General features: G+C 39.5%; 1 protein-coding gene across 1 annotated transcript in view; it reads left to right on the top strand.

Annotated features, from left to right (window-relative positions):
• LOC145353927 (brefeldin A-inhibited guanine nucleotide-exchange protein 2-like) overlaps positions 1-19,398 on the top strand; it is a 110,733-nt gene that overhangs the window by 72,085 nt on the left and 19,250 nt on the right. The window contains exons 23-35 of the mRNA XM_080204929.1: positions 2,133-2,229; positions 5,973-6,013; positions 8,158-8,327; positions 8,548-8,699; positions 10,660-10,832; positions 11,121-11,281; positions 13,979-14,109; positions 14,208-14,337; positions 15,152-15,287; positions 15,852-15,990; positions 16,179-16,233; positions 16,351-16,465; positions 17,815-17,954. Of these exons, the coding sequence (XP_080061055.1) occupies positions 2,133-2,229; positions 5,973-6,013; positions 8,158-8,327; positions 8,548-8,699; positions 10,660-10,832; positions 11,121-11,281; positions 13,979-14,109; positions 14,208-14,337; positions 15,152-15,287; positions 15,852-15,990; positions 16,179-16,233; positions 16,351-16,465; positions 17,815-17,954 (1,640 nt within the window). The remainder of the gene's footprint in view (positions 1-2,132; positions 2,230-5,972; positions 6,014-8,157; positions 8,328-8,547; positions 8,700-10,659; positions 10,833-11,120; positions 11,282-13,978; positions 14,110-14,207; positions 14,338-15,151; positions 15,288-15,851; positions 15,991-16,178; positions 16,234-16,350; positions 16,466-17,814; positions 17,955-19,398) is intronic.

Below are 19,398 nucleotides of genomic sequence, written 5' to 3'. Positions count from 1 at the left end.
GCAGAATTCTTGATGACAACTCATCCTGTACTGTAAGGGTAAGAGTGATTAGAAGAGTCAATTCTATAGGTAGCAAGGGGGCATGGGTGAGAGTTTCAATAGCAGACGAGTGGAGATGTGTCGAAAGGAATCATTTGGAGTTAAAATAGATGATTTTAGGGATGGTAAGAAGCTGATCCTGGTGTCAAACATGACACTTAAGTTGTGACCAATTTGGTTCAGCTTTGCATTGTTTACTGGGGACAGGAATGAACGTGGTGGCTGTGCAATTAAGGTTTGTGGAGGGGACCAAAGACATTGGTGTTGGTCTTCCCATTATCTAGTTAAAGGAATTTTCAGCTCAACCACAACTGAATGTCAAATAAGACAACAATTTAGAGATAGTGAAGGAATCAAGACCTGATGGTAAGGTCGCACACAGAATGCTATCAATACATTTGTAAAAACTGACTTTTTCAATTATGTCGTGGAGGGACATGATATAATGAAACATATGAGGGGGTCTTTTTGGGGACTTTAGAAGTGATGGTATGGGAACTGGAAAAACTATTGTAGTGATTATTTGGCTATAGCTGGATAGGTAACAATGGAATCAAGTGACTATGGTCCCACCTGGCTGGAAGACAATGAGGAGGAGCTGGTGTTTATAACTATATCAATGACTACAGGTAGGTTGAGAAGAATGAGATGGGATGGTTTATCATTGTCACAGTTATGTTGGATACAGTTTATGACTTTAAGAGCCTTAGCAGTGCCACAGCAGCAATGGAAACCTGTTTGTCTGTATGTTTGAATCCTTTCATACATTTAGGACCCAGGAACACCTTCAAGTACTTGGAGAAAGGGAGGTTGGAGTTGGAGTGGTGGTTTGCAAGGATGTAGGTGGTCCATTTTTTAAGGAAAATAATGGTAGTTGTGGCTGATTTGTAAGAGAGGGAGGCAGTACCTGAGGATAGGATTAACAAAATGGATTTGGATTAACAAAATCAGCCAGAAAATGAAGCTGGGTGAGAAACAATTAAGTGGAACCAAGGGACAGAAGGTGGAGAATTCACGGAGATGACAGGGTTGGACTATGAAGAGAGACTAAATAGACTAGGTCTGTACTCGTTGGAGTTCAGAAGGATGAAGGGGATCTTACAGAGACGTATAAGATAATGAAGGGGATGGATAGGGTGGAGGTAGAGAGATTCTTCCTGCTTAGAAAGGACAGCAGGACTAGAGGACACACCCTCAAGATAAGGAGGTGGGGGGTGCAGTTTAGATCAGAGTTGAGGAGGAACTTCTTCACTGAAAAGGTGGTGAATCTCTGGAATTCTCTGCCCGTTGAAGTGGTGGAGGCTACCTCACTAAATATATTTAAGTCACGGGTAGATAGGTTTTTGATAGACAGAGAAATTAAGGGTTATGGGGAGAAAGTGGGAAAGTGGAACTGATCCACTTCAGATCAGCCATGATCTTATTGAATGGCGGGGCAGGCTCGAAGGGCTAGATGGCCTACTCCTGCTCCTATTTCTTATGTTCGGAAGTTTGACTGATGGGTGAGTGCAGTAGAGGGAAGCAGTAGTTGTGGCTGAATGATGGTCTTTATTTTAGTGGCAAGAAAATCCACGGATTATATTGTTTTAGGTGAGAGTGGGAGAGGCAAATGAGAGAGATTCAAGATAATTTGCAGCAGAGAAAATAAGTCAGGGGGTGAACTTATTGAACAACTTCTGTTATGAAAGCAAGACCCATTCATACTTTTAAGTGGTGCAGCCAGATATGGCATTGAATTACTAACTAGTTGTCTAATTGACTACTTTCTGTAACTTGGACAAATGGCATAGAGATAAGTGCTGTACAAAGGATTGGGCAGCATGAGAGAGCATAATAGTTTTGATGTGGGCTAGCACATCAAAACTGGAGGTGAGGCTGTACTGGACAGATGGATAGTTACAGAATTATTATGGTGAATAATATGTTGAATTAATAACAATCTGCATTGGTATTATGTACCTCACATAGAAAAGCATCCACAAGGTGTGAGGAAAATAAATACCAAGCCAGGGGGGAAAAAAATTAGGAAACAACAGGTGACCAACATGCCTTCTCTAATATCTGTATAATTTTGATTTTTTTTTTGGTTACAGGTACCTTTGGCGGCACTGTGGACAAAAAACAAATAGCCAGTATTCAGGAATCTGTGGGAGAGACCAGTTCTCAAAGCGTAGTTGTTGCAGTGGATAGGTAAAGAAAACCTTCTAATAATGGGGATTTCTTATTTTATATCTTGATAAACTATTTATTTTCAACTATATTTGAAATTCTTCTTCATGCTGAGTTAGCATGTAGTAAAAGGAAGTGGTATTCAATGTTGCTTAATATGCCATTTTTGACACCACCTAATTATATGATTGTTTAATCCAATTATTACAAATCTATACCAGAGGTTCCTAAACATTTTTATGATTGTCTACTTTGGAGATTCATTCCTCTTGCAATCCTCTTATTTTAAAGAAACAGTATTTTTTGTAGTTTCACTAATTCTCAGTCCATACTAATTTGTATTTTGAATTTATAAATGATTAACCAATAAAAAAAGTTTGTAAATTTATGAGCATGCGTGACACCTTTTCAAGACATGATATCATGATGAAGCACTCCCCCTGTTATGTTTTGTGTAGCCTTTTTAGTGATGGAAAGGTGGTAGGACTGGAGGGTCTCAATGACATTATTGTTACTAGAGAGGCGGTGCTCGACAGACTGGTGGGACTGATTGTGGACCGGATGGAATGCATCCGAGGGTTCTGAAAGAAATGGCGGAGGTGATAGTGGATGCCTTGGTGGTTATTTTCCAAACGTCGCTGGATTCCAGGGAAGTGCCGGAAGATTGGAAAGCGGCTAATGTTACGCCGTTGTTTAAGAAGGGTGCCAGGCAAAAGGCAGGGAATTATAGGCCGGTTAGTTTAACGTCTGTTGTAGGTAAAATGTTAGAATCCGTCATCAAGGAGGAAATAGTGAGGCATCTTGCGGGGAATTGCTTGATAGAGCAGAGGCAGCACGGTTTCGTTAAGGGGAAGTCGTGTCTGACAAATTTATTGGAGTTCTATGAGGATGTGTCTAGGGCAGTGGATAGAGGAGAGCCGGTGGATGTGGTCTTTCTGGATTTTCAGAAGGCGTTTGACAAGGTACCTCACAAGAGGTTATTGCAGAAGGTAAGGGGGCATGGAGTTGGGGGTAGGGTGTTAGCGTGGATAGAGGATTGGTTGTCAAATAGGAGGCAGAGAGTGGGGGTTAATGGGTGCTATTCGGATTGGCGGTTGGTGACTAGTGGAGTGCCCCAGGGGTCGGTGCTGGGGCCTCAGCTATTTACCATTTATATAGATGATCTGGAGGAGGGAACCGAGTGTAGGGTGTCGAAATTTGCTGATGACACCAAGATTGGTGGAACGGCAAATTGCGCGGAGGGTGTGGAGAGTCTACAGAAGGATCTAGATAGGCTGGGCAAATGGGCCAGGAAATGGCAAATGGAATTTAATGTTGGCAAGTGCGAGGTGGTCCACTTTGGTAGGAATAATGGTAGGAAGGATTATTACTTGCGTGGCGAAAAACTGCAGCAGGCGACAGTGCAGAGGGACCTCGGGGTCCTTGTGCATGAGTTGCAAAAACCCAGCCTGCAGGTGCAGCAGGTGGTCAGGAAGGCGAATGGGATGCTGGCCTTCATAGCGAGGGGGATTGAATATAAAAGTAGGGAGGTCTTGCTGCGGCTGTATAGGGCATTGGTGAGGCCGCAGCTGGAATACCGTGTGCAGTTTTGGTCACTGCACTTACGCAAGGATATTTTGGCCTTGGAGGGAGTGCAGAGGAGGTTTACTAGGCTGATACCAGAGTTGAGGGGGTTGAGCTGTGAGGAGAGGCTGAATAAACTAGGCTTGTACTTGTTAGAGTTTAGAAGAATGAGGGGAGATCTCATTGAGACGTATAAGATGATGAATGGGATGGATAGGATAGAGGTGAAGAGACTCTTCCCGCTCAAAGGACAGTAGGACTAGGGGGCACAGCCTCAAGATAAAGGGGGGGGGGGGGGCACGGTTTAGAACGGAGTTGAGGAGGAACTTCTTCACTCAAAGGGTGGTGAATCTCTGGAATTCTCTGCCTGTTGAGGTGGTGGAGGCTGCCTCGCCAAATATTTTTAAGACGCGGGTTAATGGGTTTTTGGTAAGCGAGAGGATTAAGGGGTATGGGGAGAGGGCGGGAATGTGGAACTGAGCCATGACAGATCAGCCATGATCTTACTGAATGGCGGGGCAGGCTCGAAGGGCTAGATGGCCTACTCCTGCTCCTATTTCTTATGTTCTTATGTTCTTTCTATTCTGCATCATTTCTAATCATAAAAGAGCAATTCTTGCAATGCTGCAGTGTAGAATTCAGACATTGTATATTCCTATAATCTTATAGCCACTTCAAGTGGCCAATTTATGGCAGGTTGGAATTTTCATTTGTTCGTGAGATGTGAGCTTCGTTGGCAAGGCCAGCATTTATTGGTGGCCTTCAACTGCACAGACCATGAGGTATAGTTATAGGCAAAGTGCTATTAGGGAGGATGTTTCAGGATTTTGACACAGCGACAATGAAGGAATGACATCTAAGATGGTGTGTTGCTTGGAGGTTGATGTAGGTGGTCGTGTTTTCATGTACCTGCTGCACTTTTCCGATTTTTGGAATGTGCTGTCAAAGGAGCTTTGGCCAGTTACTGTAGTGCACCTTGTAAATGACACTCACTGCTGTCACTGTGCATTGGTGATGGAGGGATTAAATGTTTAAGATGATGGATGGGATGCTAATTAAGTGGGTTACTTTGCTGGATGGTGTAAAGCTTCTTGGGTATTGTAAATGCATTTATCCAGGTAAATGGAGGGTATTTGATTACACTCATGACTTGTGCCTTGTTAGTGGCAAATAGGCTTTGGGGAGGAGGTGGTGGCTCCGACATCCTGCTAAATTTAAATATTCTTAGAGAGCATGACTGGATAGGTGTAGATAAAATGTTTCCCTGGCTGATGAGTCTAAAACAAGGCACCACAATCTTATCTTAAGGGCAGGTCATTTAAAACTGAGATGAGAAGAAATTTATTCGTTCAAGAAGGTCGTGAATCTTTGAAATTCGTGACTCCAGAGGACTTTGGAAACTCAATCATTTGAGCGTGTTCCAGTCAGAAATCGATAGATTACTGGAGACTAATGACATCAAGCGATGTAGACAGAACATGGGAAGAAAGCAGTGAGGTAGATCATCAGCCATACCATGGTTGAAAGCTGTTGCTGCTGATTGCCTGCAGTACCACATAAATGTCAAATTTTGAGCTCCAGATCCATTCTGAATCCCTCCAATTGAGCATAGCAGTGGTGCCACACAACATAATGGAGGATATCTTCAGTGTGAAGAGAATTTGTCTCCAAAAGAAATGCGTGGTGGTCACACCTAATAATGCAGCTGTATTTGCAATGTAGATTGGTGAAGATGAGATTAAGTAGACTTTTCTTGCTTGCTCGTTCACTTAGCAACTATCAAAGGCCAAGTTTGACAGATCCTTCAGTTAGTGATATTGCTACCGAGTCACATGGTGATGGACGTTGAAGTCGTCAACCCAGCATACAGTTGGTTCCCTTGCCACCCTTTGTGCTTCTCAGTTCATTGCCTGTTCCAATTTTGATCTGAATTGATCCAAATTATTTTAGATTCTCGATTTAAATTACAATACTTAATATAGAGCTAATTACCAACACTATATATGTACATAATATACCAGGAACATGGAGCCAAAGTAAAGACAGATGTAATTTTGGAATATTTGAAAACCAGTGTGTTTTTAAAGATACAACTTTGGAATGGCAGTGTGGTGCCTTGCTCCCTTTTTTGGTATCTCTGATTTAAGGGAATAAATCTTACAAAGTAATCATTACTGCTTTCTGTATTACTTTCATTTCAGGATATTCACTGGATCAACGAGACTAGATGGAAATGCTATTGGTAGGTTTTTGAATGCTGTGTATGTCTGGTCAACCTAGGTAACCAAAATTCAAATGATTAAATGTAAAATAAATCACAGCGTTGGATGAACAGTTGGTTCGATATGAATTTTCACTATTTGGGGCTTGGATGTGCATTCAAGTCCAAACCCAAACCGACTGGATAAATATTTCCTCAGCTGACACTTGAAGATTAGTATGGGTGGTATCTAATCAGCTCCTTGTGGGCATTGGTTTGCAACACTAACTTTAACTCTATAGCAGTTGGCAAACTAAGAGGCTGCGGAAGAAATATCATACCAGGCATTCTGCTAATGTTGGAATTGAGGCACATCATTGGGTCATAGGAAGCTTTTATTCTGCACATGGCTGTACTGTATTTTTCCAGAAATGTTTAATGCTCCCTTAAAGTGGCAGATTTCCTTTACCCAACATTAACTTCATCTTCAGAAAGTGAATGGATCAAAACCATTCCGTTCACTCAGCAGGTATATTTATTGATTAATAATTAAAGGAAAATTGTGGGATCAAATTATCCTTTTCTCCCATACTGCCATTGCTGAACCAGCACGTACCTCAAAAGTAACCAAATAGGTTACTACTTTATTTCCTTCCTTTTTTTCAAGTACTATACATTGTGTTTATGTAACAAACTTATTTAATGTATTTCTTCAACAAAAAACATACTAATAAGCTTGGTTCCAGGAAATGTATTTCCTCTTTCATCAAAATTAGAAGCAGCGTTAGCATTACTTGACAGAATTTTATTTTATTGTTTGTACGTTACATTTTATAAAGTAGCAAACATGCACCAGGACTAATAGCATTCTGAATTCCTGTTACATGCACTCACTGCGTGGATAGTTTATTCCCCATGTTCCTATTCAGAAGTTACAAATTATGCAAGCAGGATACCATGTTCCAGGGTCTAGGAACCACAGCATGATCGTATAGTAATTTCCTGTCCTGTTTCTGGTGATGTTACCTCACGTTGCCCCTTTTTATTGTCCAACGGTAATTGGTTCAAATCCTACTTCAGAATTGGGGCATCTACTCTAGGCTGACACTATTGCACTATTAAGTTATCACCAGAGATTGTATACAGGTTACGGACATCACTATACCCATCCCTAATTGCCCACTTCAAGGTGGTGATGAGTTGCCTCTTTGAATTGTTTCAGCCCATGTGATGTGGGTACATCCAGTGTGTTGATAGGAATGGAATTCCATGACTTTAACTCAAGAAACAGCGATATACTTCCAAGTCAGAATGGCTTGTGACTTGCAGGTAATAATGTTCTCATACATCTACTATTCCTGTCCGTCTAAATGGTAGAGATTCTGAGGAGGCTTGATGAGTTTCTAGGTGACCCTAAAGATGAGAGAATTCTGTGTCCTTGCTCGTATTCCTCCCTCAACCAATGCCAGATAAAACAGCATAGCTTGTCATTCATTTACTTTCTGATTTTGGAATCTTACTCTCAAACATTAATCAGTGAAGGTAAATGACTTGTTTCTGGAGATATGAGCAGATGTTGTTATATAAAAGTAAAGCATAGTTTATTTTCCTCATAGCTACCAGACCAAGTGTTGTCAGGGACATGCTGGCAGTGAAACCTGATATTAGCCATGATCAGGCTACCAAACCACTGCAATCTGAAATTTTACTATTGTAAGACTTCATCCCCTTCCACCCCTAGCTCCATACGTTTGTAAACTCTACACTCCACCTATATCCACTCCCACATCCTGACCCTGCCAGTTTCGCTCTCTTTTGCAGCAACTCTCGGTTACTTTTCCCCCCCCCCCCCGAGTAGGGGCAGTGTCCATCTATAGCTTGTCTACTATATTACTGTGTCACATGAACTCTCTCTGAGCTAAGACAGCGAAATGGAGTCTACCTGAGAAGAACATGGGGAAGAGATCCTGAGAGAAAAGAAAAAAGACAGTGGGTGGGGAAGATTTTCAGAAATGATGGGGAGTGAGTATGAAAAATCAGCCGTGACCACATGGATAGTGATTCAAGGTGTTTGAAAGAGAAAGTGAGGGGAAGAAAATCAATTTATTTTTGTCCACAAGCAATATAAGGTCTTTCTTGAGAAGTAATTTTGAAAAAAACTTAACATATTCTTTTTAATTCACCAGTTGATTTTGTACATTGGCTGTGTGCTGTATCTATGGATGAATTGGGTTCATCTCACCATCCACGCATGTTCAGTCTTCAAAAGATTGTGGAAATTTCATACTATAACATGGGTCGAATCAGGCTTCAGTGGTCCAGAATTTGGGAAGTGATTGGAAACCATTTTAATAAGGTACAGTGGAGTTGAATTTCCCTTTTCTGAATAAGTTTTCCATTTGGCTAGGGTCCAAAGTTCTTAGCATTTGAGTCATTGTGTGGCCAATAAAGGCTTCTCAGGTTTTTTTTAAAGAAGCCATTATATGCATGAAGAAACTGGTGGATGGACCACTTGTAAGTTCCCAGAATACTTTACTATTTCATGAGTAATTCAGTATATTTGTATTCTGGTACAGGTTGGATGCAATCCAAATGAGGATGTTGCCATCTTTGCTGTTGACTCTTTAAGACAGCTGTCGATGAAATTTTTGGAGAAAGGAGAGTTGGCAAACTTTCGGTTCCAAAAGGATTTCTTGAGACCTTTTGAGCACATTATGAAGAGGAACAGGTATGAATAAATTACTTTGCCACTGTAAGAATGATCCAGTTAGAAGTGGGAGATATTTAGTGAAGAATTTAGCTTTTGTCATTTTTTTAAATTGTGTGTCATTTCTCAACAACACCTGATTCACACATCACTAAGCTGCCATTGACCAATATTTAACACTTGACCTCAGTCAATGCTAATGCTTCGAAGTGTCTTTACTAAACACACTATGCAATTATATGTTATTTTTCCGAGTTGTAAAGTCCACTCTGATTTTAACTCCACTGAAGATTTGTGTATGGGTTATTGCTTGCATTTGCGTTGAATCAGTACAATGTTTCTTCAGCACTGCACCAGTCTTATTTATGCTTCAGTACTAGCGTTGAAACTGTGCTGAACAAAAAAATGGACACTATAGTTGAGCTCGAGCAAACATCTCAAAGGAATTGGTTAACCTCTTATATCTAAAGTTTCTAGTCGGTTCTGTTTCTCTTGGGCATTCAGCTCATATTGCAGCATTCTTGAAGTGGAAGATAATGGAAAATGATGAAGGTAAATAAAATCAGCATTCATCAGGAGGTTGGCTCCATTTTTAGATACACCATAGAATGGCAACTTACAGGTGAAGAAAACTCAGGGTCGAGGATAGAAGTTTGGGCAAGTGAAAACTGATGGGAAAGAGAAACCACTGGAGAAGTACTGACAACATTCGGGCACATAGGTAATCAAAATTAGGTTTGTGTCATGGAGCTGAGTTAGGTGGGGGAATGGGTAAAGTGGCTATGCTGAAAACTATGGACAGATAAAAAGCTTAAGAAGGAGTAGCTACCAGTTGCAGTTATATGCAGTATACAGATCATAAGCTCTTTGAAAATAAGTATTTAAAACATCATTGTGTCCTAAAGTGTAAGTTCTATTTGAAAGTTTACCCTCCCATTTTATTGATTTTTTGTTTTCTTTCCACTGGTTGATTGTTTCATAATTTATAGAACATAGAACACTACAGCACAAACAGGCCCTTCAGCCCACAAGTTGCACCGATCATATCCATACCTAACAGGCCTATCTATAACTCTCAATCCCATTAAATCCCATGTACTCATCTAGCAGTCTCTTAAAAGACCCCAACGTCTCTACCACCACCGACGATTCCGCTCACTCACCACCCTCAGTGAAAAACTTACCCCGACATCTCCTTTGTACCTGCTCCCCAGCACCTTAAACCTGAGTCCTCTCGTAGTGACCATTTCAGCCCTGGGAAATAGCCTCCGAGAATCCACCCTATCTATACCTCTCAACATCTTACAAACCTCTATCAGGTTGCCTTTCAACCTTCGTTTCGCCAGGGAGAAAAGACCTAGCTCCCTCAACCTATCCTCATAAGGCATGCCACCCAATCCAGGCATCATCCTTGAAAAGTTTACACTCTGAACATCAAGAATCAAATATTTGGTAACACAGCATGTTAGAATAGTTGTTTTGTTCAAAGATGTGGTGCTGAATATTTGTGAAAATCCCAAAATTGGAACATACAAATTTCAATAAATCTTCCTGTTTGAATCAAAGCTGTAAGTTCCTATTAGATCATCACACCCCATTGTAATAGCCATTGTGTATTTTGTACACTAGTTTTGTTTAACACCAATTTACTTTTGCAATCCTGGTCACTTTAGACACATCTTGAATGTCATTTATATTGAATGAAAAGCTACATGTATGAGAAAATAACATTTAGGTTGTGATTATATCTTAAATAACCTTCTTGATATGTATTATTTACATTGTTTTGCAACTTACCTTCCGGTACTCAACTATTAGTTGTTGCTCGTTTCAGCAAACTTAATTGAAATGGATAGAATATAAACATTCCGTACAAGGATACTAGTGTAGAATTATTTTCAGTACATGACTAGAAATGTTGAGCACCTAAACTTAAATCTGTAATGCAAAGGCAAATGTGTTTGCTTTAATATGTACTCAGGTCACCAACGATAAAGGATATGGTCATTCGGTGCATTGCCCAGATGGTAAATTCGCAAGCTTCGAATATTCGTTCAGGATGGAAAAACATTTTCTCCGTATTCCACCAAGCTGCTTCAGACCACGATGAGCCTATTGTGGAGTTGGCATTCCAGACTACTGGGCACATTATCTGTAAATTTTCTCTCTCTCAAATGCTATAGCACAATTTCATTAGAATTTCTTTTCTAGTAAATGCTTTCATTTTAATTAAACCTCCTTGATAAATATCCATTTTCGATGTACAAATCATGTACATTAAAAGCTCAATGTGGAACAACTTAATTGAAAATATTTTTATAGTAGACAAAAACAACTCAAATTATTAATGCCTGAAGTCTTTTGACCGGTATTATGTTTGTAAATGAAACACAGAGAACCATTGATCAATTATTCTTCTTTTGATGGATGTTTGTCTCTCAGTGGATGTTTTTAAGAAGCATTTTCCAGCGGCCATCGACTCCTTCCAGGATGCTGTGAAGTGTTTGGCTGAATTTGCTTGTAATGCTGCATTTCCTGATACAAGTATGGAGGCTATCCGACTTATTCGACATTGTGCAACATACGTGTCTGAGAGACCACAAGTGAGTTAACATCAATGAAAGAAAGAAAAACTTAAATTTTTGTGGCACATTTCATGATTTAGAGAGATTCCAGAGTGCTTTACAGCCAATATTTTTGTAATGTAAGTATTTGGATAGCCAATTTTGTATAGAAAGACCCAAAAAAGGTGTAATTTATTATTTGATCAATTTTAGTGATGTACTTGGGTGGTGATTGTAGGTCAGGATATAGAGAAAACTTCACTGACGTGGAAGAATGAATACTTTGCAATTGTTTACTTCCACCTGAGAGGAAAATTGGTTTAATAAATGATTCAAAAGACCAGGGGTAGAATTCTCCCATCCCACCCATGATGGGTTTGGTGGTGGGTGGCAGCAGAGAATCTTGCAGGAGCCAAAAAGTCAAACTCACCAGGATAAAATCATGTTGCAATTTTCCCAATGGCCATCCAGCTGCCTGGTGACGTGAATACAATTTGAATTCATTTGCATCTTATGAATGCTAATTAAAACAGCAGCTAGCTTGCTGGCTCCCATCAGACCTTTCAATTTTGCCTCACACCAGTGTAAAATTGTCATTCTGAGACTCAATTGCTAAAGAATGATGTGCAGAAGGCAGTCCTCAGTCTGCAAGAGACTTTGAGGTAATTGCAACAACTTTTCTGCCATAATGCTGTACTGCCCCTGATGCACTGTTCACCAACCTGCCAAAAGAGACCAATTTTTGCCCTCCATCTTCATACTGAGCTGGTCTTCATGGACAGCACCATAGCCCTTCCTGTGTCTCTGTATCAGATCAGTACTGCACCTGGGGTTGGGGGTTACTGAGATTGTCTTCCCTCTGATGTTGCATAACAGTGTCTATCTGTACAGCATTGTGCTGTGGGACTAATGCAGCTGCTGTAACAAAGGTCCAAAGTTCACACTAGGATGGGGTATAAGATGAGGCTGGTGGGGAGTGGGATGGCCTGACAGAACCAGGGCGGGGAGGGGGCAATGTTGAAGTTGGGGAGATGGTGCATCAAAGATGGCCTAGCAACACTGGGGACAATGTTGAAGTGGGTAGAAGGGCAAGGGCTCATGATGGCAGGCAGAGGGGCAAGGAGTGAATGAAGAGGACGAATGCAGAATACCAAGGGGAAGGAAGCTGGACCCTGGCGAGGCTGCGTGAAAACCTCTCAAACCAATGGATCAAAGGGATACCACATCATTTTCTTGAAACAGATGCACAAAGACTCCAGATGCAGTGGGTAGAGGTCCAGTTGAGGCACTGAAACCTTGTAGGTGGTTGAGTCTAGAAACAGACTTCTTGAGTTCGGGTTGCTGACATCCTGCACAGTCTGGTGAAGATTGATGGGCTGGATAGAATGATTTGAGTATGCGCTGGACTGGTGTTTAAATATGGCACAAGGACTTTTGAACCTGCCACTTGATGGTAGTCAAACAGATCAGCTGCCAGCCCACCTGGTGACTTGGGTGAATTCACCTATACATAATTAATAAGTCCCAAGCGCAGAATCTGGCCAGCAGCAAATGTGTTGCTGGAGCCACCCACCACTGCCCTTAGTCTCAAAATGATGAATTCTGCCTTTATCTCTAATCATGGAGTGCTACCTCAGTACACCACTGGAATATTGGTCTATAATTTGAGCCTAAGATCTTGAACTTAGCTTCTGATTCAAAGCAAGAGTGTTTCATTGAGTTGTTGCGAATACCATAATTTTGCTAGCTTGTGCTCATCCATTCTAATATCAGTTGCTAAACTATTGTTACCAATTGCTTATTTGGAATTAGTTAGTATTATAAATGCTATTTGCTGGCTTTGGCAATGTCACATGCAGCTGTGTGATATCATCTCAACAGATGAGCAACAAAACAGCAAATGTGGTGTGTATATCAGTTGAATACCCTTTTTAAATTTGATTTAAGACCATAAGACATGGAGTAGAATTAGGCTACTCGGCCCATCGAGTCTTCTCTACTATTCAACCATGGCTGATGTTTTTCTCATCCTCATTCTTCTGCCTTTTCCCCATAACCCCTGACCCCTTAATCAAGAACCTACCTATCTCTGTCTTAAAGACACTCAATTACCTGGCCTCCATAGCCTTCTGCGGCAAAGAGTTCCACAGATTCATCACAAGTGGTGGCTTGTTTATAAGTTGAATAATTCTAGTGTAAGGCTTGCTTGATTTGAATAAAGAAGGTAAATCGAAACAGCTTGCATTTATATCGCCCTTTGAGTGTAGCTTAACATCTCAAGAGCTTCACCGGAGTGCTGTCAAACAAATTTTGATAATAAGTCGCATTAGGAGATATTAAGACAGATGATCAGAAACTTAGATGCAGAGTAGGTCTTTTGGAGCATCGCTAACAAAATTAGACGAACAGAGGTGTTTAGGAGCCAAACAGTGGATTAGAACTCCTAGAATGATTCATTGATGATCTCTGCATTAAAGTTCATAGAATGTACCTTTAATTGATCTCCCTTCTGGCCAGATGGAGGTGGAGTGTAGCTGTAGCTGAAGCTGAGACCTTCTGCCAACTGTCCAATGCTGGAAAGGACTATTAGCACTAATATTGATAAATGTTTTGTTTGTGTATGTACCTTGTGTGTGATTCAAGTAAAATGTAATTGTCTACAAATTATAATCACCATATTTTTATTGCATAAATTTTTTATTAACCAGTGTTCAAATTTTAAATATATTTTGTTAGGCACTGAAGGAATACACCAGCGATGACATGAATGTAGCTCCTGGGGATAGAGTATGGGTACGAGGATGGTTTCCGATTTTATTTGAGCTTTCCTGCATTATCAATCGTTGCAAATTAGATGTCCGTACACGGTAAGAAAAAGTTCTGTAGTGATACCTTCATTTAAACTATAGACTAGACATGTTACAATGATTTATTGTTAACACTGCTCATGCAATCTGTCTTGCAGGGGGCTTACTGTGATGTTTGAAATCATAAAAAGCTATGGCCAAACTTTTGAGAAACACTGGTGGCAGGATCTGTTTAGGATTATCTTTCGGATATTTGATAACATGAAACTCCCTGAACAGCAGACTGAAGTAAGGCAAAAGTGGACTTTGTCTAACATTTGATTTGATTTCATTGTGCCATAAGGACCCAAAATTAGCCAACAACATAAATTACTTTGAAGTCTGTCAGTCAGTCTACTCTTGCACTAGATTATCTCCAAATAATTTGAATAATGAAGTAAAAAAAATGTACACAGCAAGCAGATGACCTGGAATACACTACCTGAAAGTATGGTGGATGCGGCTTCAATAATTGTAAAAGGGAACAGGATAAACGAAAGAGTAATATTTGCCAGCATCTGGAGAATGGTCAAGGCAGTGGTGCTAATTGATCCTCTTCTGTCTTATGTTGTGAATCTATGTTCTAATCTAATACAGAAGTTTGTCTGTTTGAATGCTGTATTTCCAAACTGTTTGAGATTAAATGTCAGACTTAACATTTGCTGTAGGTTTTATCATGTACATTAGATATGTAGAAATTTCTGATAGAATAATTGATCTTTCCTGAAAAATTGTTGCCCCAAAATGCATTATGATTAACTTCAACAATTACACAATTCATAATACCAGAGAAATATTCAGCTTTCCATACTGTAATTAGCTGATGCACAGAGTAAGATAACTTTAACATCGACTCAGCGACTAAAGACAATGTGAGGTGCAGTTCTTAACCACGCAACTCTCAACTCCTAGATTCAATTCCTCATCTGCTGGTTTGATGCAATGAAGCTGAAAGAAAATCCCTTTTGTTTTTTTTATCTGAAGTGTATTATTAAAATTCACTGCATTTTACAAGAACATGCCGATTTATATCATTAAATACTACATCTGATCTGCTTTTCAGAAGTCTGAATGGATGACAACTACATGTAATCATGCACTTTATGCTATTTGTGATGTTTTCACACAATTCTATGAAGTTTTAAATCATGTGCTATTGGATGACATATTTGCTCAACTGCATTGGTGTGTACAACAAGGTAACTTCTTTATTCAGAAGTATCATAAGAGACGAGTTCTAAAATGTATGAAGATATTATTTAAGTGAAGTTCTAGCTCGAAGTGCCCAATGATAAACCTTTCTTTTAAATAGTCTGAATAAGTTTTTTTTGTCTTTTTCGGTCTAATTAAGGTTTGGTTGTGCAAATTTAGTTTGCTGGCTAAAGTGGTTAACACTGCAGTTTCACAGTGCCAGGGACCTGGGTTCAATTCCCGGCTTAGGTCACTGTCTGTATGGAGTTTGCATGTTCTCCCCATGTCTGCGTGGGTTTCCTCCCACATTCTGAAGGACGTGCTTGATAGGTGCATTGACCCCAAAAGGCGCCGGACTGTGGCGACTCGGGGAATTTCACAGTAACTTCATTGGAGTGTTAATGTAAGCCTTTCTCATGACTAATAAATAAACTTTAAAATAAACTGATGGTTTGATAAATTGATGCCTTCAAACTTGGCTTCATTTGATTGGATGCTGAAATGTATTTGCGTGTTCCTTGCAGTTTGTGTGATTTCATTTTTTTCTTTGACCTTTTTGATCTTTGTTATAGATAATGAGCAATTGGCCCGATCAGGAACAAACTGTTTAGAAAATGTGGTCATACTAACTGGTCACAAATTCAGCCCTTTAGTCTGGGATAAAACATGTGGTTGCATGCTGGACATCTTCAAGACCACTATTCCTCATGCGTAAGTTCAAGTTACCAAATATCTGCACAACTGGAGAAGATTTTTGCGTGATTTTTCTCAGGATTGGAAATTCTCAAAAGTAGTGTTGCTGTCGCAATAACAAGATCACTTCACATTATGCTTTTAAATATTTAAAATTATGGTTAATTGTACCTTTATAGATTGATCATAAATATCTCTCTTCATAGTCTTTTATCATGGCGTCCCACTGGCATGGAGGAGGAGTCTCCAGAGAAGAGTTCTGTGAGTATAATTTGAAATGAATGCCATTAAAAGACTTGAGTGCCCAAAATTTATCTTTCAAAAGAAATGTGGTAGTTTAGCCAGTGAAACTTAACAGTGCATTTCATGTTTTCTCAGGACTTGGAAGCTGACCGCCAATCAGTCTGTAGCACAGAGCGAAACCCTTCTGAAAAAGGTCAAAGTCAAGTATCTAACACCAGTGATGAAACTTGGAAAAATAGACCGCATGCAAGTAAGTCCTGTTTTTGCACACTGTTTTTCTGTTTACTGTAAATATCTAGGCAGGTGTTTCCTGAACAGTGTGTTTTGTTTTAAAATGTGTATTTCTTCCTGCCATGGCTGTGCTTCGAATCACAAGTTTCCCAACAAGAATCGGTTTTTTTAAATTCTAGTAAACGCATACTACAATCTTATTCTTGCTACAAGTTTAAAGTGACCTCAGTGTCCCATCTGTTCAGGACAAGCAAAAATAAGTTAACAAAGGCTACTCTTCTGTTCAGAGACTCATGCTGGCAAATATATACGATTGTGTGTATTTTTACCTGGCACTATATCTAATTTGGGGTTTATAATCTCATTATCTTTGTAATTTTCTAAAGATGCCAACCTGGTACATATGCCAAAAGTGTATTTTTTGTGATGTGGTTAAATATCAGTATACTGATGATGACTGTATTTCCAAATCATCGAACTTAGTATAAGGTTTTATATTTCATCCAGCAACAGCAAAAAAAAGTGCTTTACTCATCAACCCATCTTTGGGTTAACTGAACTGACTTTTAGGTAAGCTCTTAGCATCTAATTAACCATTGTGAATTTGTGCAAGTTACTAGTAACATCAACATTTCATGCACTTGTACAAATCCTAATAATAACTGGCCCGACTAAGATGAAAAGGAGGTTGGTTGATTGTTAAGCTGTTTAATCATACTGATCAGTCAGCTTCACTATCCATAATATAGCTGTAAGAAAAAGCAAGAGGTAAATATCCTTGGCAGCAAGCCAGAAATAAAGCTAATCTGGCAGCAGAGGACAGCACTACCCAAACCCCTGACCCTTGGAAGGATGAAGGCAGCAGCCATGTGAGAGCACTGCTACATGCCAGAACACCTGATTTGGTAGTATATCACCATTCCCTCATCATTGCTTGGTCAGAATCCTAGAACCCCCACCTAATAGCATTGTGGGTGTACCTACACCACACGGACTGCAGCAATTCAAGCAGGCTACTCGCCACCAACTTCTCGAGGCGATTAGGGTGGGACAATAAATGTTGGCTTTGCCAGAGTTGTCCATGTGGCATGAACAAATATCTCTGCATTTTTTTTCTTATACCAAGTCAGTTTTCAACGCTGAATGCAATGTATTGGATAACTTCCAAATTTCCTGTGATGTAATTATTGGACAACTATAATGTCCTTGGCACTGTGTTTCAACAACAAACCACAGCAATGGCCAGAATGAGAAATGTATGGCATAATATATATTTAAATACTGTGCCCCAATTATTTAATGCCTGTGCAATGAGTAAATCTTCATAGGGTGCTCCACTGATTTTAATCATTTTGCTCATTTTTCCAGGGATATCCGATCAGAAACTCTTTGCTGCCCTCCTCATCAAATGTGTTGTGCAGCTGGAATTAATCCAAACTATAGACAACATTGTGTTCTTTCCAGCAACAAGCAAAAAGGAAGATGCTGAAACTATGGCAGCTGTACAGGTAAAATGAACACCCGTTTGCCTGACAACTTGCTTGTAGTGTTAAATGTTGGCAATGATTATTTTATTAAAAGCCAATTAAATTTTAGCTGTTTCTCATAGCAAGAGTTCTGCTGCTACCTTGAAATAGATCTTAATTTGAATGTAAAATGAAAAGTCCTGTAATAAGGTAGTTAAATAGAGTTGTGATGAACTGTCCCATAAATTGAACTTGTACATTGCCCACTGACCCCGTAACGTATACCACTGCTAAAATGCTAATGGAACCAAAGTACTATTTGTTGGGGGTCGGGTGTTCAATTCAAAACATGAGAAGGCATGCATTTTTTTTGCAGTAATACTTATGAGCAGATGCAAAGCTTTAAATGAACTTGTCTTTATCAAGGTCAAGTTATGTATGGTTTTGTATACCTTCTATCTCTATGAAAAACCCCAACGATATTTCTTGAGAGCTTCCTTTTGCTCAATGGATCAGACCAATATACCAAAGGAAAGTTTCCAGCAATCGATAAATGCCCTTGTCATTCAATTCATTGCAACTCAGATGCCAGAATTGTGGATTCTGGCTGTAAACTTAACAATTCACAACTCAGATGTCTAAAGATTCCATGGTACTATTTATGGAATCCATGAACTGCAAACTTGCCTCAGTGGTCAAGAAGGTCTGTATATCTTTGGAATTTTAGAAAAACATTTGAAACTGAAGAAAATGCAGCACCAAAACTAGAGAACAGGACAGTAGGATTAGATTCAATTGCTCTAACTAAGATAGAATGGACAAAATGAAGCCTCTCTAGTGTATAATGTTATGGTTCTAATGGTGCCATCAATAAGTTTATCTTAATTATTCAAAGACAACTTTATCATGTCTCAAGCTTAATCAATAGCTTTAACCAACCTTTCCCTTTGAGCTTTATAGCTGCAGACATGGGATCAGTGGAAGACTAATAGGTTTAAAGTGTTTGTGGCCCCCAAATGTTGAGAACTTAATTTGTCTTGCCTAACTTGTGGGATTCTCTTAAAACTGCAAAATTCCTAATCAGATGCTCTAATCATTTCTAATGTTTGTATATAACCTTGAGGTTGCTTGTTTGTTTGAGCTGACAGGATGATATTTTTATAAAGTGGAGGTTGATCCCCCTCTGGGAACTAACACCGAAACACCCCAAAGAGGTATACCTCGTCCTATAATCTGTAAAAAGTGTGTCTGAAATGCTCTTCAGCGACTTCCAGTGGTTAAATAAAAATAAATCCCTGACACACTCTGTGAAATCAATATGTAACAATTTATTTATCTAACTAACAGTGAGTAAATTAACTAAACTATTAATAAATTGAATAAATCCCTTCTATTAACTATTCCCACATAAAACAAGATTCAAATGAAATTTTACTCAATAAATACAATTTCCACTCATTAACAGAAAAGAATTTTGTCACTCTCT

The sequence above is a fragment of the Carcharhinus amblyrhynchos genome, chromosome 16, assembly GCF_965287045.1.
Source record: "Carcharhinus amblyrhynchos chromosome 16, sCarAmb.v2.hapA, whole genome shotgun sequence".
Taxonomy (NCBI): domain Eukaryota; kingdom Metazoa; phylum Chordata; class Chondrichthyes; order Carcharhiniformes; family Carcharhinidae; genus Carcharhinus; species Carcharhinus amblyrhynchos.
The sequence above is the reverse complement of the archived record's forward strand: the minus strand, read 5'-3'. Positions and strand labels throughout refer to the sequence as shown.